This window comes from Sinohyriopsis cumingii, chromosome 9 (genome assembly GCF_028554795.1).
Source record: "Sinohyriopsis cumingii isolate HCF-2022 chromosome 9, ASM2855479v2, whole genome shotgun sequence".
Lineage (NCBI taxonomy): Eukaryota > Metazoa > Mollusca > Bivalvia > Unionida > Unionidae > Sinohyriopsis > Sinohyriopsis cumingii.
In genome coordinates, this window is record NC_142969.1 from 83,098,657 (window position 1) to 83,125,189 (window position 26,533).

At 33.3% G+C, this 26,533-nt stretch overlaps 1 protein-coding gene across 2 annotated transcripts in view; it reads left to right on the forward strand.

The window, feature by feature from the left end:
- LOC149792139 (uncharacterized) overlaps nt 1–26,533 on the forward strand; it is a 73,048-nt gene that overhangs the window by 14,393 nt on the left and 32,122 nt on the right. For both annotated transcript variants that reach the window (XM_089969344.1, XM_089969345.1), the window contains exons 2-6: nt 5,047–5,235; nt 12,286–12,393; nt 12,642–12,836; nt 14,289–14,393; nt 20,037–20,147. In XM_089969344.1, coding sequence (XP_089825470.1) covers nt 5,047–5,235; nt 12,286–12,393; nt 12,642–12,836; nt 14,289–14,393; nt 20,037–20,147 — 708 coding nt within the window. The remainder of the gene's footprint in view (nt 1–5,046; nt 5,236–12,285; nt 12,394–12,641; nt 12,837–14,288; nt 14,394–20,036; nt 20,148–26,533) is intronic.

Genomic DNA, 26,533 nt, shown 5'->3' on the forward strand with positions numbered 1-26,533 from the left:
GTGTTATAAAGTCTCGCGAGACTACAATGAGCTCGCTAATGAAATAACACACACAGATATTGTTGAGTTCATCAACTATGTTGATGAAGCTCCGTTCATAAGCGACACAGATGGTGTAATTATCAACCTATTTTTGTAGAACTATTTCGTGCTGGATAATACAATAATTCCGCAGGGATATTTCTTGGTCATACATACAAACACGCAGACTCTCAAACGACAATATGTTAATTGCGTTCGATTTGGTAGACTCATGCACGCTCATAAATATTCATGCCACATTGCGTTCCGGCGACATGTATTTTGAAGAACGGTTCAAACATTTATTTTCAAATGCAAAAGCAACCCTGGGTTTATTAATGGCATACCAAGAAGGGGAAGGTATTGATCCAGACTGGATTAAATTTATCGCTAAGGTAGAAATAATCCACCCAGCGATTTCCTCGCCGTACGTAGATCGATGCAAAACAATATGCATGGGATCATCATCAATGACTAATGACCATTACCACAAGCAAAAGTCACAACAAAGAACGTACCAAATTATAAGAAAGTTCTTTGCAGACTTACAGCCCTCAGACCAATAGTGGTCTGCATCTGTGTCCTGATAATGGTATCGGTCCGATTGATCGATTATAAATCATGATTAGACCTCATAAATCCAAATGTAACTCAGACTACAACCGTGATGGTGTCAGTAGCGAAAGCGAGAATGTCGGTATCTACGACGATATCGGAATTTTATGTTATATGTCTCAAACTGATTACCAAAAAATCGGACATGGTAAGAAATTGCAGTGATGCAACTGCGTGGCCTAATATTCGATCGGCTCTCTTTGGTGGTTTGAAAGCCAATAATTCATTTGTTGTTCATGGAGAAACTGCCCGGCTTATCACGTCGTGGGAATTTTTGATTTCACATAATGCTGAAATTCAACAGAGTAATACAAAATATCACAGGACGGGATTCGAATAGCAATGCACATTGCAACGCAACCGACCCAATATCACGGTACTCTAGCTCAGCAAGGATATATCCTATATCGTTTTCACGGTCCATGCTGGTAAATCAACGCCCATATAATCAACTGAAAGACAACCATCAGAGTATTACTACTCTTATTATAATGTAATTATTCTCATACATTTGTTTAAACGTATATCAGATTTGGCGTTTGACATAGGAATACCCTGGCTGAAAGGTGATTACATGGGCGATAATAATATTACTCCTACCACACGCGTGTGTCAACGAAGGAAAACAACACAAAAAGGAAAGTTTCCCAAGACTGACAACTAAATGTTGGTCAAAAACTGAGACTAGCGAGAATAGAAAACTGCCCTTATCGAATTCTGATTTGCTTCAAATGGCGCGGAAGACGCAAATCAAATATTTAAAAGGATTTTTATGGATTACCAGTGACACCACATTCACGTAAAACAAAAAAATGATTAGATTAGATTTCAGTGAACGCCCTGGTACTTCAGTGGGTTCCAATTTGAATTGATACATGCGTGGATATTGATTTTGATTCATATGGGCTACGTGAAGTTATAACTTATCTCCTTGGCCAACCAGGTGTCGTGGGGCCAGTATCAGCACTACCCGCACAAGCGACGAATTCACGTACACGTCAAATAGAAGCCTTTGCGGAGCTTGATTTGCGGAGCTTAATGAGATCATAAGTACAGTACGCAGGTGCGCCGTCGTAGCCGATCCAGTAGCTGAATTACAATTAGTATCTGCAAAATTGGGGTAGCATTACTATATATGACCCTGGTCATCTACGGATGATCAAGACGCCCACATGCGCAGGGGATTGCTGTTGATACACATGGACATTTGCCTCCAAAGACGGTTTATCCGCGTTAACCGACCTTATTGGGATCGACTGAAATTAACCTATCTTTCAGAACTAGCAATTTTTAAGCGACTGATTTTATCATTAGGTTGTTGTGGTGGGGACGACTTTCCGTCTTGCTGGGAATTTTCGCCGAGAGAAGTAAGATCAGAATCTGGTTACTCTGAGTGCAAATAAACAGAAATGCAGCGCGAGACGGATACACAATGACGATAGAACTCAACATGAGCAAAACAATATAGTTTATGTGCGTGATCCAGATAGAGACCAGGACGTAGTAACCAAAATCACGTTGACGATGGTGACTGGAATAGCCACCTCAATAACAGTCGGAGAAATCCCCGTTGGAATTGTCAACAGTTCTTTATCATTTGTGGCCGGTGCAGTTAGTGCTGGTAGAAACATATTATTGAAGCTATTTCATACACAAAATTTTAGTCTGGTCAAAGTTGTGACAGCCTCAGAAAGTTATTTGTGTAAGAGTACTAAACTATATTCGGAAAATATCGTTCTTCCAAGATAACCAGAGATGACTGCAGCACCGTGTTGGTGACCTGGACAGCTGCAACGGAATCAAACACACAGTGACGTTGACTAAAGTGTCTGGAGGCGATAAATCACCAACAATATCGTTAATTAACATTTAAAATACTACTACAAAACGTTTTTGCTCTGAAGCATTTATACGAACGTTGCGTGCATCTTTTCTTCTACCCGTTTTGTTAACTGCCAACTCCGTCGTCGATGTCCATTTCACCACTCGTATGTCTCTTTCAGTATTACTCGAGCGTCTTTCATAAGTTGTGCACGTGTAACTAATTCTTCTACATCCATTATTGACTCTGCCATGTACATATTCAGCTCTTTTTAGGTCTATGTTTGAAGGGTAGTCTGTAACGTTCACGCCTAGTCTGTAACGTTCACGCCGTCGTACCCCTTAGGTTTGTTCAAATTTTTCTTTTTTAAAATCACTATGTAATTTCGGGTGTTGTTGATAATTATCATTTTCTAGATTTGTAGTTCATCAAGAATCAAATACATTCACTCACCATTTACATTTTTATTGTAGAATGTATTCTTATAAATCTTTTTAATGAAGATAATATAGCTCGGATTGCGTTTCGCACATGATTAGCTTTACGGACACTTTTGGCCCATTGGATGGAAATATTTAGCGCATTCTTGGCTTTAAATCACATGTTTAGCAGAGTTTTGGAATTAAGACCAAGTTCGAACACTATTGGCTTTAAGGACAGATCTGGCACAATATTATATCGGGTACTCCAGTCCTCCGTAATATGGATCTATTATTATATTGGTGACCTAATTCAGTCATTGTATTTCAAGTCAAACATAAGTTAAAGATAAATTGAATATTCCAAAATAATTTTATTGATCACGCAAGGCAGGCGCGTTAGATAAATCTGATGCTCCTTATGGGGTTATATCACCATCGGACAATAAACTTTGTACAATAAATTTACGTTTACTTATTGTACCTTAAGATTTATCCCTGGACTATTTATTTTAGTTATCGCGACATAATTATATAAACCTAGATGTAACTGCCTTTCTTCTGCAACCGTATATATGGACAAGCAGAATATAATCAAGTAGACTGAGGCCACAGGGGATATATAACCCGATTAGCTCAACGATTTAATAATCCAAAGTCTGCTGGAGATTATTAACGTTTGATTCAACTATATTTTTGTTGCGGTTTCTTTCTCTACGAGAAATCATCACGAAGTTGTTTTTTCTTCATATGTTGATATATATATATATATATATATATATATATATATATATATATATATATATATATATATATATATATATATATATATATATATATATATATATATTCTATCCTTTTAACTTACTGCTTGCATGCAAGTTGTATGATTCATACCATAGTGTTTACTTCCCAACCACCACTGGCTCTGCACAATATAGTTTTCACTGCAAACCATTCATTTGTTACATGGGACAAGACCGACGATCGGCATATACCTAACAATACTCACTGTTACACTGCCTGCCACGACGTGTTGACTTTCCCATGTGGATCCATTTGTATTGACTCTTTCGGATTATATATGTTAAGATTATAATGTTTCTAATTAATTTTAGTGTGTGGGTAGTGCAGCAGGAGGGATCCACGGTGTTTATGTTTCTGTTTGATTTAGGCTGGGACGGGTCATACTGCAACAAATTTATTTCCCAGTCTCAGTTTTTACAATTGTTATACCTTGATGTATTCTATCCATCTATCTATCTATCTATCTATCTATCTATCTATCTATCTGTCTATCTATCTGTCTATCTGTCTATCTATCTATCTATCTATCTATCTATCTTGTTCTCCCAGCTTATGCTTTTCTAGATTCCAAAATCAAGACTTGGCATTGTACGAATTATTTAGTTATATATTATTGTTAATTGTGTCCCCTACCATATTGTTTCATTCGATGTAAAGTTGCCTTCTTAGCATGTGTATTCTTGTCGATATGTGATCTTAAATACAAGCTTTTATTGTTACACCTCTCATAGGCGTCATACATTTCCCGGTGTTCCTCTCTGGTATGACTCCTTTTAAATGCAACTAAATGTATCAGGACAAGAAGGTTTTATGAAGGTGTATCTTCGATATTTTAATCTACAATGTAGTACAAAAGTTAGGCAAGACATTTAACAATTATCGGATGACAAAAGATACAGCATCGACATTACACTCAAATGAGACACAAATGTATTATTGTGATGCTATGGTAATCGTGTGCAGCAACTGGAAATTGAGACACAGCATATTATCCAGCCTGACCTTTGATTGCGATATATAGAGCTGTAGTATTTGAAGTAAAAGCATAGTTCTAGGAAATTACGCTATTTGCCTTGAAGTATGTAATTATAATATTTCTTTAATGTCGTTAATTATAATTCATTGTCCATATTTTCAAATTGTATGCAACAAAATGTTTTTGACTGTTATTAATGTCTATTCTCAAATGTTTGCATGCAATTTTTAATTAGTATTTGTGGCTTCCATGCACTATCTAACTATTTACACGTGATACTATTTTAAAGCATGATTTTTCTCTTTTCAATATCTTAACGCATATGGCTTTCTCTGCCTATTTACTGTTACTGTAGTCTTTCCATATCAATATTGTTTCTCTTGTAGGCAGCTACTACAGTCTTGGAAACTTTCTGGACTTTAATAGTGCATTCGAAAGATGCCAAAGAAATGAGGCGCATCTACCACTTGTAGACATTGAAAATAGTACTTTGTTACTAAAGGACTTTGCATCCGAAGGCAATTGCTTCTGGGTACAAGCCATTTTATACATCGCAACAGACAATCTAAAGAACGGTAAGCTATATGTGATACGGATCTTCATTTACTGAATGTATTAATAGTTAAAATAATATGTTCAACCCATAAACCTGATGAAGCTCTCTAGTTATTTCAATTGCTATTAACTACAGAAATAATTTGCCTAAAACAATTTAAACATACAGTGTACATATTAAATATAGTGTACATATTAAATATACAGTGTACATATTAATATACAGTGCACGATTAAATATACAGTATGCAGATTAAATATACAGTGTACAGATTAAACCTACGGTGCACATATTGAATATACAGTATACAGATTAAATATACAGTGGACAGATTAAACATATAGTGTACAGATTGAATATACAGTGTACAGATTAAATATACAGAGTTCATATTAAATATACAGTGTACAGATTAAATATACAGTATACAGATTATATATACAGTATACATATTAATGTACAGTGTGCAGATTAAACATACAGTGTAGATATTAAATATACAGTGTACAGATTAAATATACAGTGTACAGATTAAATATACAGTGTACAGATTAAACATACCGTGTACATATTGAAAATACTGTGTATATATAGTGTACAGTGTGCTGTGTATATACAGTGTACATATTAAACATACCGTGTACATATTGAAAATACTGTGTATATATAGTGTACAGATTAAGTATACAGTGTAAAGATTAAACATACAGTGTAACAGATTGACTAGAATGTACAAAAATATAGGCGTAAAGCTACATCTTAGCACAGTGGTCCGTAACTAGGTCATTAACATAATAATAACAAGTAGACGATACGATTCGATAACCTGGTCGGCTAAAAATAAGATTACCGTAAAAGAAAATCCATGCTCTCGAATGTAATTCAGGTGCACACATAGCACGTATAATAAATTAGATTAATATTTGTTGCGCATGCTGATCAGCTACCATATAGAGATAAAGTTAATATGCAATATAAATCTTAGTGTTCCGCAGATAAGTCAGAAGAACCGAAAAACAAAATCATGATGCGCGTTCAACATTTTCAGTTACTTAATACCTACAAATGTATTAGCTAGTTGAAAGTTATAGAGGATAAATGTATGCATGTATAGACAAAAACACATACTTTCTAAAAGATGTGTGAAAATCAAATTTACAAACATTTATAATCACAAAAGTACTAAGTATGAACGAATATTGCTCAGAATGCTCTTATTGTTTATAATTGTCTTCTTGTTTAATCAACATTTCTTTGTGCCTCTTACTGTTTCTTCTTAATCGGATACAACAGCGGAGTTTTTCATTCATTACGTTGAGTGCAAACATAAGGTGTGACTTTAAAAGAAGTATTGGAAGAAAGTAATGTTTCTATCGATATAGTGGACGACAGTTTTAGGCAATTGTATACAAATTGTATTCGAATAAACACAACGGAGAATAGACGGTAGATTGTGATATGTTGATTAAGCACGAGGAGGTACAACTGAATTATCTTCAATCATGAATCACTATAAACTAGAAACCTTAATTAGATATGAAAATAAACATCTTTTGTCACTATACGGTGAAAAAAGCATAACTACTGTGTATGTGAGTCATCAGTAATCTCCTTTCATAAGGTCCAATCGCATTGTCTCCGTAGTTGTTGTTGCTGTAAGATAAACAACTGTTTATTTTTGTATTTGAAAGCAATGTTTTGAACCTTCCAATAACTGTTGGGTGTTAATCCAAACTATGTAAACAGATGATTTTCGGTGCTGTAAATAGTCATCAAATAATCAAGAGAACCAATTGGTTATGTGCAAATACTTTCAATAGAGATCCTCTGTAGCAGACAAAAAATTAAATATATTCATAGATGAAATAAAGATTGGTCCAACTGTCTAAGTGAAGCGAAAATAGCAACAAAAACACTTTCAATTACCAGGTAGTATTAAGAAAATATGTATTCTCACATGAAATAGTATATTTTTCTTTGGACTTGTTTCATATGTGGTGGCATTTGGTTATGAGATGTTGGATTGAAATTTTAGAGGTTTCCATACCTCATTATAGGATGTATAAGTTTAGAAAGTAAGTTGCTGTATGTAATCAGGCTTGCATACAAATTACAATTCCTGTCCAGAAGTTATTAGCTCAGACAAGGAGACTGAGCCGATGTGCTAGTGTTTCACTGACGGCTGTCGTTATGCCGATTGGCTTAACTCCCATCGCATTTAATAGCTCCAAAACATCTTAGTCACTCTAATCGCCTGTTACGACTGTTATGAAGGTTTATATTGGCTGGCGATGCTCAAAATATAAATCCAACACATCACATCCAAAGAGGAGCAAAGTGTTGCGACACTGGTGGGACTGTGCGCAGAAGCTGCTTGCCAATAGTTTAAAAGAAGAAATTCGTATACCTCTGCTCATTGTGAATGATCAATAATATAGCATCTCTCAGAGTGTCTCTAAGTATTTGTCTTTCCAGTAGACGAGGTCCGCTCGCACAATTCGCTCTAGAAGGCGTTGTTCTTTAGTATTATAACGCATATGCTTTTGATGTCATGTTTGCTGATATAAGAAACCTTCATAATGGCTCTTCCTTTATGCCGGTAACCATAATTAAAGGCAAACTCCTCTTTAAAATGGTATTGTGGTTTCTTCAAAACATTTAGCGAACGCAATCAAAATCATGGCCCTCAGGGATGTACATGAATTCATAACGTAACAAATTGTCTACTAGCCTGAAGTCTTTTGAGCACGGATTACTCTATAGAGTTGCAATGCAGAGTAGGCATATTTTAAAGGGAGTTAAGTAAGTATCTAATGAAAAAGCCTAAATATGTTTGTTTAATTGAGAAGGGGGCGTTGAATTCTAAGTGGATCATGCCGTCACTAACTGATTTTGTTTTATTAGTTGACGATTCACTAGTCAGGCCACTTTGATCTGACTTGTCTTTGGCACACTTGACCAGAAATGTCGCTTGGATTTGATTGATCAATAAAGGGCTTGCTAGAATGAGAGTAAATATCTTTCGTGAACTTACTGTATATCACATACGTTGTAATTTTCAGTGTGTGCCTCAATATCTGCTTCACCTTATACAACAAAATACACATTCGATATATAAAAATCATGATATCATAGAAATGTGTTTTTCTGACAATCATGTAAATCTATTTACTGAATAACTATTATAATGCTAGTCTGGCTCCACAGAAGGAACAAGTCCTGATCCTCCCTCGTCATTTGAAGTTGGAGTTTTTTTTTTATACAAATGTTGATTTTAAACCTTGAGCTGACTTCTTATTCAAACATTCTCGAACTCTCCGTCTCTCTATGTTTGTGAAACACACACACATGCACATGATACACACCAAAACATCCATCGCAAACACACTGAAAGACATACACATATCTGATTTTGAAACATGACACCATTCAGTGTTTTATTTCGATTGCACTCCATCATGTAATGTTACACGCGTATAAAACACATGAACCAAAATGGCGCCTATGTTCAATACACGTTATGCCCCTGAATAGTTTAACCCTCTATAAAATGGTGTCCCATACTGTTCTCGATCGCCATTCGGGAGAAGCATTTATTGCAGCTGGCTGGAATGTGGAGTATGTTAAATAGCGACGTCAATGTGTCACCGAATTATCAGGTCTATCGTGTTGTTTGCGCTGTGGACCGCTGCCGTGCAATCAGCTAGTTGATAGGAAATCCCAGTGGAGAACGGCAATAAATGTGACAGCAATCGTGATGACAAGCACTGTCATCATGATTGCGGTCACATTTATTTCCGTTATGCACTCGCACATCAGAAAGTATCCCATTACCTATACAATTGTTCGTTCACGGCCTATCCATGAACTATTGCGCCTGCTTTCACCTCTCTCGTGTCCAACATTAACTGGTTCGTCTTCGTGGCTTGCAAGAGCTTTTATAACCGGTGTATAACCTCTATAATGCATTTTGTTTGGCAGGGTGTTTTACATATTTCTTGTTTATACTCATAAAGTCGATTGGACTGTTTGCTGCGATGAGTTACACCTCGTCTTGCACCGTTAGCCGCTTCTTTGTTGGTGGTACCTGCATATTTTCTTGCATTTGCCAGAGCTTCTTTTCTGGTTTATAACTACAGCCAGAATCTGCATGCTCTAGGTCAGCTGCTTTAGATGTTTTGTCTGAGCTGCTACCAGCACCACTAGCGTGTCCATCATCGCATGCTGAACATATACGTTTGTCGCATTTGAATGCGGGGCTGTATCTATCTTGACAATAACGTAATTTTCTCTGTATTACAAAAACCAGATAACAATGTTATTCCAGAAGCTTGTCGTGAAAAATATCGAATTTGTTTAACATTGTATTTTACTTATTCAGCATTCCATTAAAATAGCCAATAGCTATTGTGAGTGAAAAGTATTTTATCTTTCAAAGTGTCTTTGTATTTATTCCACATTACTCTCCAAGACTAATATTTTAGAAGTGCATTCCTTTATCTTGGCATTCTACACACGTTTGAATGTTGGATTCTATACAATATTGTATAGTAGTTGATACAACTCTTAATCACTTGGGAACTAAATCGTGAACATCTGAAATTAATTCTGCTGTTATCATCGACTATTGTGTTAGAGGTTATGTTTATTAAACCTCAATGTCCTTGATACGTTATCAACTTTCCTTTCGTTCGTGGACTTTATTTCCGCAATAATTTTAACTACATTTATGTCGCTATTTAACATGGTTCCACCTTATAAAAAGCTGGAAAAAGAACCCTATTGAAAGCTATTGTCTACACTTACAAACGACTAATCGTAACTAAGCAGTCCTGACGTTTACTCCAGCCATTTGCTGTATGCTATAAAACACATTTCTTCAACTGTGCTCATCTTACAGCGATGTGTTTTGAAACGATATTGTATACATTTTCTCTTGAAATTTTGTATAACATGTATGTTTGGAATAATTCCTGACATAAAATGCACTAAAATAATAATAATGAAAGGCATTTCCTTTTATCATAAGGAATACAGATTTTTGTCAAGCTATTTGTCTTTCGCGACATAGATACACATGTTATGGAATCTATAAGGTGTTAAGAGAGTAGAATGCTAAGTACTGAGTATACCTTTACTTTGAGCTAAATCTGAATCAGAACGAATATTTCGTCAAGGACTACACATTGTCTTAATCAAATAAATGATCAAAGTACAAACAACTCGGAAAACGAACGAAATTCATAAGGCCTTGTTTTTGTTTGTCCATTTCAAAGTAGCTTGTTTCTCTTTTAATCTTTCGAAGAAGTTATTCTTACAACAAACGTTCACGTAATATTATGAAATAAAAACGTGCTATGACATTGATGTTTGCTTCTAAATCTGTAAACCTGTTTTCTTTCAATAAAGAACAGTCCTTAGTGTAAATAAAAAATAAAAAACGAGCACATACAAACACATTTTACGACAACGAATTATGCAAGCTTGAATATTAAAAATGTCAACGAAAAATACTCGTAACACACCACTTTTCACCATGATACAGTCTCCATAGCGGTTCTCCACTAAATTTTCATTTTCTAATTCTTTCAAGAGACACAATCATCAATGTAAATGCGGTTTTTTAAAGAAATGAATTGTGTTCCAAGGGATCGGTTTTTTTTCCTGTAAATGATGACGATACGCAATTTCCCATGTTCACGTAAGGTCACCAGTTCGTGTAAATAATAAATGATTGTTAGGCCAGATGTTGAAGATAAATCAATTCACACATGCAAGAAGTAAGCTAGGTCAAACTTATGTCGGAAGCAAATGAATTATGTATGGAGAAACGTATATTGGCGTTTATCTGAAAACCTAAACAAAGTTAATTTTTCAACAGGTACTGCTGAAAGTAACAATGTAGTTTCTAAAGCAAAAGGTGCAGTATGAAATCATTTGAAATTGCACACATTGTCAATAACTGTGACGTTATGGTTGCTTTGGTATAAGAGGGCTTGGCTTAGATTTAGATTACTGAGTAAACAGTATACTTTAATCCCCATAACTGTATAACTCTCTCTTTATGTATGTTTTTATGTGTGTGTGTGTTTGTGTGTGTTGGAAATAGATTGATATCAATCACAGCAAATGATGTCACAATGCGAGTACGTTGAATATCTGACTATGTTAGAGTTCAACCTACTTACAGCCTATATAAACCCCAATTACCTTTTTGGAGGTATATAACACTTTATTCTATACCGACAAGTGAGTTGCGACCACATAGCTCCACGTAGCTAATATTCCGGTAACATCGGTAGGATACCTTCAATTCTCAAGAAAATATGTATAATACTTCAGTTTGTTCAACAAGATGTCAAATATGAATATCAAATTGGCAACTTTTACATACAAGCAGTGCATAAAATACTCAAGGTTTGATCAACATCAGTAGCTGGGGTCGTTCTCAAATCTTTAATTTCCAATCGAGTCAAAGTGATTTGATTTTAAGTTCGGCAATTTGAATAAATTCTAAAGTCGTCTGCTAAATACTGTATATATTGTTTTAATGTAGATGAAAAAGGATGATCCATTACTTGTCATCTATAAATAACCCAAAACCAGCACAAACATTCTGAGAAAGGTAGTTAGATACAGATTGCTTGCATACCTTACATAATAGTTATAATATTACACCCTGGGATTACAGAGTTTGTATTAGAATTTCCTTTATCTTGAACAGATTTAAAGTCTACTTTTAGACTGCTGACAATCTTGGCATTAGCTGAGGGTAATACATTCTGATAAATATGACACTTTTCGATAATTCCTGTTACCTAAATCATAAGTATATCGATCTTTGAGAAAAAGTTTTCAAAATGTCTAAATCATTAACGTACGAAGAGAACCTAAAACCACAACCATACACACAAACAAATCGACAGAAACTGACATAGAAAGCGAGTTCTATAGAATGAGTAAGCTAAATTAAAATTCATTTTATTTATTTAACTGGCAGATTCATTAAACATGTCATCTCGGAAATAATATCTAAATATCTTAAAGTCCTATTCAATATTTGTTTCAGCATTCCCATACCCAGAATTTTGTTGTGGAACTTTACAGAAAGATGGCACAAATCTCACACATTCATGTATTGCTTGCTCCAATAAGGCTCAATACATATGCATGTCAGGTAAGATTCATTTGAATATAATATCATAACGTCGAATATAAATAAAACTATTCAATATTGTGAAAAAATACGTGTTAGTGAATTTGCTAGAACACTATTAAATGCTTTCACAAAACATTATTCAGTATGTGTTGACGCATCTCATTCTTATTCTTCATGATTAAAAACATAAGATTGTCTCATAAACAAATTTGATGATGAAAGATTATTCCACTGAAAAGAAAATATGGATATTTTATTATTTTTAGATCTTAATGTGTATAAATCAGGATCGAACATGAATGCCTCCACATGGGTTGATGCGCGAGATGACTGTAAAGCTAAAGGAGGTCTTCCATTGGCAAACAATACAAATCTTCAATCAAAATTGATCAACTGGAAAAATGAGACCAGATCGTTCTGGATAGCTAAAATAGGGTCGTTTAGACCATTGACCGCCAAGGGTAAGTTTTTCAAGGTTTAAACGAATCGTCTGGTAATATGAACTATTTTACCGATCTCCATATATTACATGTTTATACGTATCATCACTCTCCTTCATCTTCTTTGTTCTCCTTGTTGTTGTTGTTACTCTTAGTCTTCTTCTTCTTCTTCTTCTTCTTCTTCTTATTATTATTATTCTTATTCTTATCATTATTCTTATTATTCTTATTCTTATTATTATTCTTATTATTCTTATTCTTATTATTATTCTTATTATTCTTATTCTTATTATTATTCTTATTATTCTTATTCTTATTATTCTTATTCTTATTATTATTCTTATTATTCTTATTCTTATTATTCTTATTCTTATTATTATTCTTATTCTTATTATCTTATTCTCATTCTTGTTCTTATTCTTCTTCTTCTTCTTCTTCTTCTTATTATTATTATTATTATTATTATTATTATTATTTTTATTATTATTTCCGATCTTATTGTTATTGTTGTTGATGTTTATTTTTCTGTTTTGTTGTAATTTCAATTGGATTTTACCAATAGTGTTCTCAGTTAAAACAGGTCAACGTTGTTTTATTATTCCAACCACTTCCGTTTTCAAGTTACATTCTTTAACATTCTGTACCAGCTTAAAAAATGACATACATGCATGTTAAAGTATGGCCTTTTGTGATCATAAATGAGGACAAACATCTGAATGAGTTATAATCCTGCAAACAATATAACGGTACGTTTGTGTATAGATCACTGGTATCAATTTCTTTTTCTGTTAGTAATGGACTGCCATGTGTTTGCTCTATGCATATTATTCAAAAGCATTTAACAAACAGCGTGATGTCTCAACTATTTCAAGCGAAAATAATAAACATAGTATAGTGTGCACCATTTCTAGAAAAATGTATTTTGATAAAATAAGACTTTAAAGTCTGACTCATCTTCTAAGTTTTGATTTATCCCATGTACTTGCCAAAATATAGTTATTATTCTCCTTTTTAAACTGTGTGCACTTGAGCTACGTTAAAAATACCTATTCTAAAGTTTAGTCAGTCGATGGTAATATAATGCCAAAATAAAATTAGTAAGGCTTGATGTATCCAGATGGTTTAATGTGAACATGAAAATCCTTTTAAACATATGTCAATTTCATCGCCATTTCATTATCTATTCAATAAATAACATCATCAACAATAAAAACTCGTGAAATGGCACTAAATACATCATATATACAAAGTTGTGCAAAGAACAAAAATTGTAAAGTGTTTTTGTTAAGGTTTTAAAAACAGCCATGGTTGAAAAATATATGTATAGATGTTTTGCATAACTGTCCGTTCTGTAATGTTATTGTCTTGCCTCCGAGTGAACAGAAGTGTTGTACTTTCGATTGAACTGTTTGTACCTAGACACGGTAATCCTTTATAAGATACAATATACGTAAATAACTAAAATATTTATAGAAATATTATATGAAGAATACAAGTGTGGGTATTGGTGTAAAAATGAAGCTACATTTGGCTCATGCGTTCAGGAGGGGCGAAACCAGACCACATATTGTGTTTCCGGTAAGTATACTGTTTATTCACATTTTGTTAGAATGTAAGTATTAAGATGAAAAGGTATGTTGATATATTAAATAAGGAATATTATCTGGTAATATACATCAAAGGATGCCAAACCTTTAAGTGTCAAGTCATTTCGAATTTTGAAGTACATTACAGGTCAAAGAAACCGGCTTGCATGACATAGATATTTCATGTAAATCATTTTTCAACCAAGAACAAAAAAGATGTAGATGGATGTCTCTAGATGTATATGTGAATAAATACGGATACATAGATGGAAGAAACACTTCCAGACCATATCATTAACTATGAACGATTATAAATGACAACCGAATTTATTACTACATTCGTAAGGAATGAAACAGGAAAAAGACAAAGGCAAATGTGCACCTCATACATGATGAATAAACTTATGGAACTCTGTATTCCAATTTACATAAGTATTAACTACTAAAGTAGCAGATTGAGATACGTTATGTTATATTCGAAGTTTTAAAAGGTTCAGATGAATGCACCGTGTTGTGTTTTAATATTTGCAGGATTTAAGAATTTTGCATGTACAGGCTTTCTACTAAATTGCCAGTCGTAATAAGTTTGATAGAGTATTATGTAAATATATATTTCTTGTAACTACTGTTACACTATTTGGTCTAATTGGTTGTAATTTGTATACATGGCTGTAATTTGGATGTGATTATCTTTAGTTGAAATTTCGTACGTGCATCTACTTTAATATATTAATAACGTAATATTGCATACGATCTATACATAAACGCTTCCCAACGATTATTAGTAAATATCTTTACATTTTTAAGACAGGTTGGTCAGGTAGTATCTTAGAACAATTAAGTTATTTCCCATTGGATGGGTTAAACCATGTGAAATATTGTACGATTAAGGAGATTTAAAATTTCTAAAATAGAAGTGGTAATAATACGCTTTCTATAGCCTTTTCGCCTGCATAAAAGTATCTCAAATTGGACAGTTTTCTCCTTCTTTTTTCTTTTGTTTTTGCTGTAACATCAAGTATGCATGTGTACATTATGTACATTTATATATTATTGGAGTGGAAATACATTCGTTTCGATTATGCACCGAACATAGAAAGAGCTCATTGAACTGTAATATTATTTTGAAGCTATTGTGAATTATAAAATGAGTTCTGGAGAACTCCATTTCGACGCTTCAGTACTGTTGCAGATCAGTATATTCTTGGACCTGAAATGTATACGGAACACAAATTTATATTTTGTGTTCCATTGGTTGAATCATGTACTGCTGTGTTTAGATATAGTTCTAGGATAATGATATATTTAAGCTATTCGTTAGAATTATTATTCACTCTGTTGAACACTGCTTTGTGAATACTGAAAATTCATACGAAGACATTCTGAATTATGTTATTACGATACTTAGATTTTACTTTTGTATTCTAGGGAAATACATTTTTTGTTGAAATTTATCAAATTTGTTGGTTTATCGTACTTTCTTTGACATAGTTTAAAACCACAGAGTCATAACCCATTGAAAAATAATCCTGTTTAATATTTTCCTTCTTTAAAACTGATTATCAAATATTATGATTTCATATCCTTGTAGTGCAATATATTCAGATGTACATGAAAGAATTGTCGCGAGAGCTGTAGTTCAGTTTATTTGTGAATTTATTGATAAGCATTAATAGTCATTAAAGTATGGAGGATCAGTATATTTTCGGTATTACGATTTGTAAGGAACTTATTATTCGTTTAGGACTTTCATCATCCTTTATTATTAAGTTCCCCCTAGATTTTTTTATAGCTTTGACAATTAAATTGTTTAAGTTTTATAAAACTTGCTTGGTTTTTGTTTCTATTCTGTTACTTAAGTTTGTGACCATAGCGTTGTTACAGTATATATGTGTGTGTCTGATCTAACCGAGAGACTGGATTATCCGGTTCATACAGAAAAGTAAACTTTGTTACGAGGTCTGCTATATTTTTCAAGTCATGATATGACATAACCACGGTTTTCATACATATGGCAAAGTTCATTTAAAAAAGGGTTATTATTCTTGTCATTCATTATATAAATATTTGCTTTATAAGCATTTCTTTTACAATAAAACTCACTTTTTCAAAGTCTAACCCAGTGCCGAATTATCACCGTTCTTTTACATAATGCTTTCCTGATGTATTGGCATGTTACGAAGATTGTGCAGCCATTGAATTCAACATTATCTGAATTATCATTATGCCTTGGTTTCCCAAACATCATAAATGGCACTGTTTGCTAAACATCAGAAATGGCACTGTTTGCCAAACATCAGAAATGACACTGTTTGTCAAACATCATAAAGGGCACTGCTTGCCAAGCATCATAAATGGCACTGTTTGCCAAACATCCTAAAGGGCACTATTTGCCAAGCGCCATAAAGGGCACTGTTTCCCAAACACCACAAAGGGCACTGTTTACCAAACATCATAAAGGGCACTGTTTGCCAAGCATCATAAAGGGCACTGTTTCTCAAACATCATAAAGGGCACTGTTTCCCAACCATCATAATGTACAGTTTCTCAAACATTATAAAGGGCACTGTTTGCCAAATAAAGCCTAAGGGAATTTCGATTTGGTTGGAGTTCATGCATTTTGTAGTGACATGTATGCTTACAAGTAACAATTCTTGCTGTCAAATGTTTGCCTAAGATAATGAGTTAGCAGTACTTATTTATGCTTTGGTGCAGTCGCACTTTGTTTGGAATTGACGTTCAGAATTGTTCGAATTTTGCCAATTATTTGACGTGGAATTGACGTTTGAAATATTACCATAAGTTGACTGAATACATTCATATTAATGTTTCATTTAGTCACTGATTTAGTTTGTTATTTTCCACCTCGTTTAATAAAAATGGCACAAAACAAAATTGTCTGACACAGAAGATATACTTGATAGATAAAGGCAATAATGCTCGGTATGTCACTTGGGTCCATTGACCTACATAGGTTCGATATTTATTTCTTGATTACTTGAAGATTTTTCAGTGTGATCTCTTTATCATTATAAAGTTTATTTGTACCATTGAAAATATGACCCTCATAGCTATTTCGATATCACTGCAACAATATTTGTCCACAAAACAGGTTAACTACATTTGTATAAAAGAGACACTTCTTTCTAGAAAATATTACAAGCCTTATCGAGTGTACGGAATCGCAAATTATATTTTAACAGTCCCAAAGATCACACTTTATTTAATTAAGAAACTTTATTTCCGCAACATCAATTATTGCAAGCCCTGGCACACACGCAAGACATTCGTATGCCACTTCACTTTTGAATGTTAATACAACCGCAGCTAATGTTCCAACAAGAAGAACATCTAAAAGAGGTCAATGAAGTTACAGTGAGCTGAACAAAATAAATCAAGATGTAACGGGGAATAAGGGTCGTTAGGTAAATAAGTGATATCATTTTATTCATTATATATATATATATATATATATATATATATATATATATATATATATATATATATATATATATATATATATATATATATATATATATATATATATATATTACAAATTGGCAAAGTTTATCCCTAAAAGAATTGTTAAGCAAGCAGATAGATTTCTATATTTGGAGTCATGCACGCTTATTGTTTCTCTTTTAAGTCTGCATCCTTATTTCATATTGTATTCATGCATTTCATGAGAGGATACACATTTGTTTAGACTGTTTAATGGAAGTAACAAGTGCTCATTATTTGGTCAATACTATTATTCTGAAGGTGTTATAAATTATTCGAAGGAATTCTGCACAATTTCATCTTGACATCGTCACGGTTCCTGGAGGATCAGTACATTTCCGGTATTAAGATTTGTAAGGAACTTGTTATTCATTTAGGACTTTCATGGTCCTTCATAAGGACTATTCTGAATTCACTTTATAATAATGTATTTATAATGTTGATAATTAAATTGTTTAAGTTTTATAAAAATTGTTGGTTTGTGCTTCTGTTCTGTTACTCACGTATTTGACCATAGCGTTGTAATGGTGTATGTGTATGTGTGTCTGATGTAACCACGAGACTTGATTATCCGATTCACTCAGAAAAGTAAACTTTGTTGTGAGGTCTACTATATATTTCAAGTCTCGATATGACATAATCACGGTTTTCACACAACTGGAAAAGTTCATCTCTAAAAGAAATGTTATTACTCTAGTCTCCCAATGCTTTATTAGCATTTTATTTACAATAAAACCCATTGTATCAAAGTCTAACCCAATGCCAAATTATCACAGTTCTTGTACAAACAAAATTGAGATACAGTTACATAATGTAATCACAATTAAGATATTTCTTGTATTCCAGTGATAATAGTAATGCACGAGTACCAAATATGCATAGTTGAGTCCAACTGAAGTAAAAGTCTGAAATCTAGAATTTAATTCCTTCTATGAGAGCAGTCTGTCGAACCAGCTTTATTTCTTTTCACGCATCCGTATTCAAATGCTTAGAAGTAATTTGAAGCCTGGGGTAGGAATAATATTTCGTCAGTAGCTTAGCTATCTTGGTTTGTCTACCTCCAGAATAAATCTCAGTATCGTAGTGCATGTGAGATTCTAGATATTCAAGGGCAAATCTTGTCACAAATATAAATCTCTGCCAATCTGGGTTCATTGTGCTCATGGAGAGTTTGCTGTTTTACCAATAATAATTTGGGCACGCTTCGGAAATGGTTTGGGCATGCTACATTTGCGGTCGTATCAGTTGTCGTCTATATATATTTTAATGACATGTTTTCAGGACATACCCAGCTCTCTTGAAATATTTGTTTGACATAGATCTAGTACTTTTACATAAAACTTTCCATATTCTCACCTGATCTATTGGCGTTTTCCGAAGATTGTGTTGCCATTTAATTCATCATTAACTGAAGTATCATTATCCTGCTCTTTTGCTTTTGTTTCCCAAACATCATAAATGACACTATTTCCCAAACAAAATCTAAGGGAATTTCGATTTCGTTGGAGTTCATGCATTTTGTAGTGACATGTATGTTTAGAGGTAACAATTCTTGCTGTCAAATGTTTGGGTAGAGTGTTAGCCTAAGATAATGATTTAGCAGTTCTTATTTATGTTTTGGTGTAGTCGCACTTCACGTTCAGAATCATGTCGCACTGAAGTGTTCGAATTATTGACACGAGGTGGCAGGATAAGTTGACTGAGTACATTCATATTAATGTTTCATTTAGTCTCCGATTTAGTTTGATATTTTACACCTCGTTCAATAAGACTCGCACAGAAACAATCTTGTATGACGTAGAAGATATAGTTGATAGACGAAGGCACAAAAGGTCGGTATGTCACTTAGGTCCATTGCCCTACATAGGTTCGATTTGTAATTCTTGATAATTTTCAGTGTGCTCTCCTTGAAATTATACATTATATTTGTACCATTGAAAATATGACCCGCATAGGTGTTTCGATATCACTGCAAAACTATTTGTCCACAAATCATGTTAATTACATTTGTATAAAAAGAGAAACTTCTATCTAGAAAAATGTTTAACTCTTTATCGATTGTACGGAAGCGCAAAATATATTCAACAGTTTCAAAATTCACACTTTATTTAATTAGGACACTTTATTTTCCCAGCATCAAGAACTGCAAGCCCTGGCACGAACGCAATACATTCTTCTGCCTCTTCAATTCGGAATGTTAATACAACCGCAGCTAATGTTCCAACAACAAGAACATCTGAAAGAGGTCAGTGAAGTTACAGTGTAGTAAACAAACCAAAAAACAAGATGTAACGGGGAGTAAGGGGCGTTAAGTAAATAAGCTATATCATATTATTCACGTATATATATATATATATATATATATATATATATATATATATATATATATATATATATATATATATATATATATATATATATATATATATATATATGTATGTATTGGGATAAATGAAAATTTGAGAATAGATTTCTATTTTCAAACAAAGAAATACCAATTCCTGTACGTTTCTAGATAATTGCAATAATTACAAAATATTTATATTCTCGACCACCAAAGGCGTTTATTCCTTTCCTGACACGTAGTTCAACCTTAGTTATTTACTGATCGAAAATAACTTATATATTTAGAACAAAATACTAGTGTCAGCTAGAAATGCAAATATAGTTTCATGCTGTGACTAGTGAAAATGGTTTTGGTTAAAATAGTGGAAATGAGACCAATACAAAATGAATAGCTCAGTAGGAAAATGAACCATTTTGCTGTTCGTATCCTTTAAAATCCAGTATTATAATGTCACAAACCATAGACATTTACCATTTGTAGTACCATTTTCAGTCATAGGTTTGATGAATATGTATTTAAATCGGCGGTGGACTTTTATATTTTGCACATAGTTTTGAGTCAATTATTACGTACTGGTGACATTTAGGAATAATGGAACACTGAATAAAATATGTAAACGATACACTGTCATGTTTCTTAATATGAGACAATCTTGGACTAATTCTACGTTTAGAAGTGCAGTAATGGTAGATACAATATTTCTGTGCATTATCTGCTGAGTCATAGGAAGTACGTTAAGACATACATAACTATCGTTTATAATTAGGTACTGATAAAGAAGCAAGAAAAACATAAAAATGTGAATTTAGAGTTTCGTGAATATTTATGCGTAAACTTGATTAGAAAATAAAAGTATGTGTGAATTTAACACCTTTTAAAAAAATATTAAACCGAACTCAGAGAGTAGGATTGATATTGGTTTTTGTTGCTGTATCTGATTTTATGATAGCTGTTTTAGATCCCACTCGTGTTAAAATACCAAGCATATTAAATCATAAATTTATGTTTTTATGATGCCTCTCCCAAATAATATGGAGCGGCATATTATACGATAATATTTAACATATTCAGCACACAGCTCAGTTACATAAAATGAAGGAATATAGTACTTCCTTAAACGTGAGAGAGCATCCGCAATCGCATTTTCTTTTCTTGAATGTATCTAATGTCAATATTGTATTTTTGCAGGATTAAACTCTGATTTTCGTTTTTCATTTTGTTAATGAAAGTAAGGGATTGTGAACACTGAATACTGAAGAACGTATAATCAGCTGAAAGTACGTATGGTCTTTAATTTGTCAAAAGATTTCTGACATTTGTTAGACCAATACAAACTGGAGTTCGTACTTAAGAAATTTGTCTGAGGTTCGGACAAGCTTATCATAATAATTGTTTGTTGATTTTGCTACATTTGTTGATTTCGTTTCATTCTGTGACATAGTTTAAGATTTACAATCGAAACCTAAATTGGGCACTCGTCTAGGATCTGAAGTTCCATAACAGATTTTAGAGATATCAAAAATTGTCTCTAAAATTTATATCGATTTTGTTTCGGAAGTTTCATTTTACTTGGTACATAGTTTTATTTGACAGAGTTGGGGATTCTATATTGAAACGAACATAATGTCATCCATTGTTGAGAACTGTGCTCAAATACCTATCATATATGGGTTGGATGGGTTTTCAAGACATTATGAGCTTTCTCTACGAAAGCTTATTTACCAAAACAAGAGATAAATATTCTGATTAAGATTTTTGTGAGAGGTATATTTCATATATTTATGCTTTGAGTTTGATTGATAAGTTTATTGCAGGCTTGCTTTCAATTTAAGAGTTTAAATGAATTCAAAGGTTGGAGTATGGCCATGGAAAACATTGTGGATCTGCTGTGATAATTCAGACGAGCTTGAACTTTGTCTTCTATGTTCGTTAAATCTTTCATTCCGTTTCCCCAATATAGTTGCAATGACATTGATTTTCACCCTATCATTTACACTTAATGTGATAGATAGGTCCACAAATATCTTTCTTATCAGACATATCCTTTGGGTGAACTAACATCTGCCTTAGGGTCCGGTACGGTTTAAAACACAAGTTAATTTTGTTACTTTGAACAACGCGCTTCAGTCTTTCGGAAGTCCCTTTTACATTAGGTAGTATTGAGCATGGGGTTAAAGACTCGACCTACATCCGTTCGCAAAAATAGGGACGTGTACCGTTACAACCTGCAACTTATCTGGAACAATCTTTTAACATCGCTCACCATTCCATCGAGTGATGTCAACAGTCAGCAGGGATTGTGCTGATGGAGTCCTTAGTGTGAGGACAGAAGGTTATGGGGAACTGTCTCTATACTGTTTTTATATGTGACTGAACAGTTAAAACCTTGTCAAATATGAATGGACATATTATCATGCCAAATACCTAATTTAATCATATTTTGTGATCGTTTCCAACATTTAAATGCAAAGGTGTTCCTGCTTAATTGTACGCTATCTGCCAATATTTATGTTGTGAATGGATATTATACATTCTTTTCGTCGAAAGTGAAATTAATTTCCACGCCACACACTATACAATAAAAAATGTCTGATATGATTCGAGTTATTTTTGCAAGTGCTCTGGAGGTTCGACGATTTCTTTCCTTGGTTTTATTTTTCTCAAGACATCGATATATTGTGGAGGAAGTTGACGAAGATGTTGTTTGTTATAAAAAGCTGTTCAGAAATGGCATATCCCTATATTAAAATGCAAACCACGAAATGAGTGGCACAGTACTTACAGGATTATGATAGTAACCTATAATTATGGAATAGTAATTTATTGTTGCATTACTTTTTATGAATTGCACGGTTCGTGTATTAATAGTTCTTTTCTTTAAGTCAGTTTGTTTTGATAATTTCAATTTATTGAAACAAAAGTATGCACTATTATATTGGATGATTCGAGCAAATAGTTTACCCACCCACCGCAAGAAAACATTATTTCCTTTTGATATGTAAAAACGGCCATTTAAGCTGTATGACATTATCGCAATAAGTTCACTAAGTTTATTAAAAGGTGACAGAATAGAGCATTATTATCAGGTCATTGTACATCACAACATATAGTATAGTTTTTTGTTGTCCAAAATGAATTATGTATCAAAAATCTATGCTAGGAGAGACGCTTAATCATCTAGTCCAATATAAGTTTTTCGCATATCATTAACGAGTGCCTGAAAAACAGTTATTGGAACGTAATGTGTAAATAGCCGTTTAGTATACATCTTTCAGTCTTCTTGAAAAAATGTAAATATGATCAACGTAAATCAGTATATCGCCATCTATGAAAAGGTAAAAGAAAAGAAACGGATAGAAAGCTGAAAAGTGTCGAGATGTTTCTAGTGGAAGAGGACGAGTAAACCTATATACAAATGTCTTGGTACATTCATAGGTTATTTGTTTGGTTCCCAAGGCACACTCTAAACCTATTTGATTTAGCTAAGATCACTTTAAGGTATTCCCCGGCGCTACTTTTTGTCGTGCTGCATCATTGGCTTATTATGAAATCTATAAATTAGCCTTATTACTGAATTTGTATTCAGTTTACATCAACTTGGTCATGTAGATACATGGGTCTTCAATAACTGACATTATAATACTAATATAATTTAACCAAAGTGTATCCATTTATGATGACTGGGTGCTATCCAACTTAGTCACTACAAAAAATAGACTTTTACAATAACACCCAACTACATGACTGGGCCAACATAAGATGAAGTCGGGTCTAAACTGTACCAATGCAGGGTGGACCAGATGGTTTCCAAGACGTATTGCTTTCATTATCACATCCTCACTCTTTTCATCTCATTTAATACTAATATAATTAAACCAAAGCGTATCCATTTATGATTCCTGGGTGTTATCCAACTTAGTCACTACAAAACATAGACTTTTACAAGAACACATCTACTCGAAAGCCAGCATTTACCTATGCGTAAAATATAAAATAATTATTTCCCTGATGACCTTTAGTACAAATGAGTCGTGGAAAGTCTTTTCTCAGGCACTTCACCCTAGCACACTTATCAGAACCGTTACGACATAATTAGCTTGACATTCTTGCTCAATCTCTTAGGTCATGGTTCTGAGGACGATGCATAAGAAAATCTCCAATCCGCTCAATATCGGCCCTTTGTTACCTCTTAAAACTTAGAAACATAAAATAAAACCCGACACGTTTTGTAAAATTCAGAATATAATTGCATTTTCCTATATTACAAAAGTAGAAGAACTTCTATATTGCAAATGAAATCCCAAACATTCCTAAAGGCTTTATCACAGGTTCAAATGGATAGTGTTCTAACTGAATCCCAGTGGTGTTCCAAATAAATCCCAATATTAAATATGCTACTTTGCCAATTGACTGAACTGTGGCGAGGAGTTAACCGTTTTTGTGTGATGTTTCACAGTACAAATATCCAAAAAGTCCTTGACTGAATTCACTAAATTTTCAAATTAATAGTTTAGTCCAAGAATGATCCTGCATAATTTGTAATTCCAGTGAATTATAAATTTGAATAAATAAATCTAATTTAAAAACTGAACAAAAAATAAATCTTATTCTGATTCAGATGTTAATACAAAATGAATACTGTGTCAGGTAAACATCATGATATAAAAAGCTAAGACACAATTAAAAAAGCAATGATGAAGTTCACACTTTTCTCCGAAATATTCAAAGTTGTCAAAATGTTTTGGAATATGCATGAAATGAACATGATTACTACCATTGCAAATGACCTAAATATTCAATCTTTATTCAATCAATATAAATGTCAATAGTTATGAACTTGACTTTGGGCAAAGGTCAAGTACAAAATACTGATATACATAGCATATAATAGTTAAATAAAAACCAAACAAGCAAGTCAAATTATGTATACATAACACTTTATACGCACGAAGTACCCATATAATTTAATCTTAACTGTACTATCCCATTCTTGATATGGCGAAGTATATATAAGCGAATCATGTAAGTGGCAGGGGAAAATATTTACAGTATGCTTGTAACGGCATTTCGACTCTACTTCACAATATGGATGTGCAATAGATTCAATTTTGGTTATACCCCTTATTCTATTTATCGGCTGTACATTTAATATTAAGTGGTTCCTTTTACTACATGGTACAAGTGCCCCAAATGTTGCCAGCGAAATCAAAATTAGATAAGATATCCGATTTTAACACTGTATCCAAGGACACTCAAATCGTAACCAATAGCCTGAATGTAACATGTTTTAGATAGCAAAACTTATTCAAGGATTCTTGGAGCTAAAGTCCAAATTCTGATACTATGTGGCCTTAAAAAGGTCCACATGTTTCTATCCTGTAACCTCGTGCACGTTTCAGTCATGTATAATAAAGGATGTTGTTTATAGTTTCTTTAGTCCTTAATAGAGTACGCCTTGGTTCACGTTTGAGCTACACACACACACACACACACGCGTGCATACATACATACATACATACATACATACATACATACATACATACATACATACATACGCTCATTGTGTTCTAAGTAACCCTTCAAAAGTAGTGCAGTTAACAAAATTTCAAGAACGTTAAGATCATGTTAACATTATTAACTGGAGAAACAGTCTGAAAAGTTATACTATACCGTACAGTGTCAATCCATGAAAGTCTATAAAGTGGTTGTGCTCAGTTTACAACAAATCAAAGTATGGAGCAATCCTGATGCTGACTGATATATGCGTGTAAAATGCCTATCATATCCGTGTGAAGGATACTATTCTTGTTAACTTTATCTTAGTATGTTGCTGATGTACGATCTTACAATCACACCAAGCCATATACTCTGATATGTTTCAAATGTTTATTAAACTCTTTGCAACCCGTTATCGTTCAATCATATGTAATCTTTTCGAATTAATCTCTATAGCAGCATTCAGTGTCCTAACTCACAAAAAACAATAGTTATACGACAATATATCATCTTGCTTTTGATGAATAGTTTTGTAATCATTTATTTTTATTTCATATATTGACTACAACAATAAAATTTGTTTCTGATACTTATGATTTATGCATATTGCTCAACTGTTATTATCTGAACTGCGATTGGGTGTGTTTGATTTGGCCATGTACGTGTTTGATAAATTACATCTTTGTCGTGACACAACGAAACGAAGAATTATATGGTAGTAAATCACTCTCCCCATCTCCTTTGAAAAAGTAAATTTCACGTTAAGTGCTTGCATAATGTTTATTGTA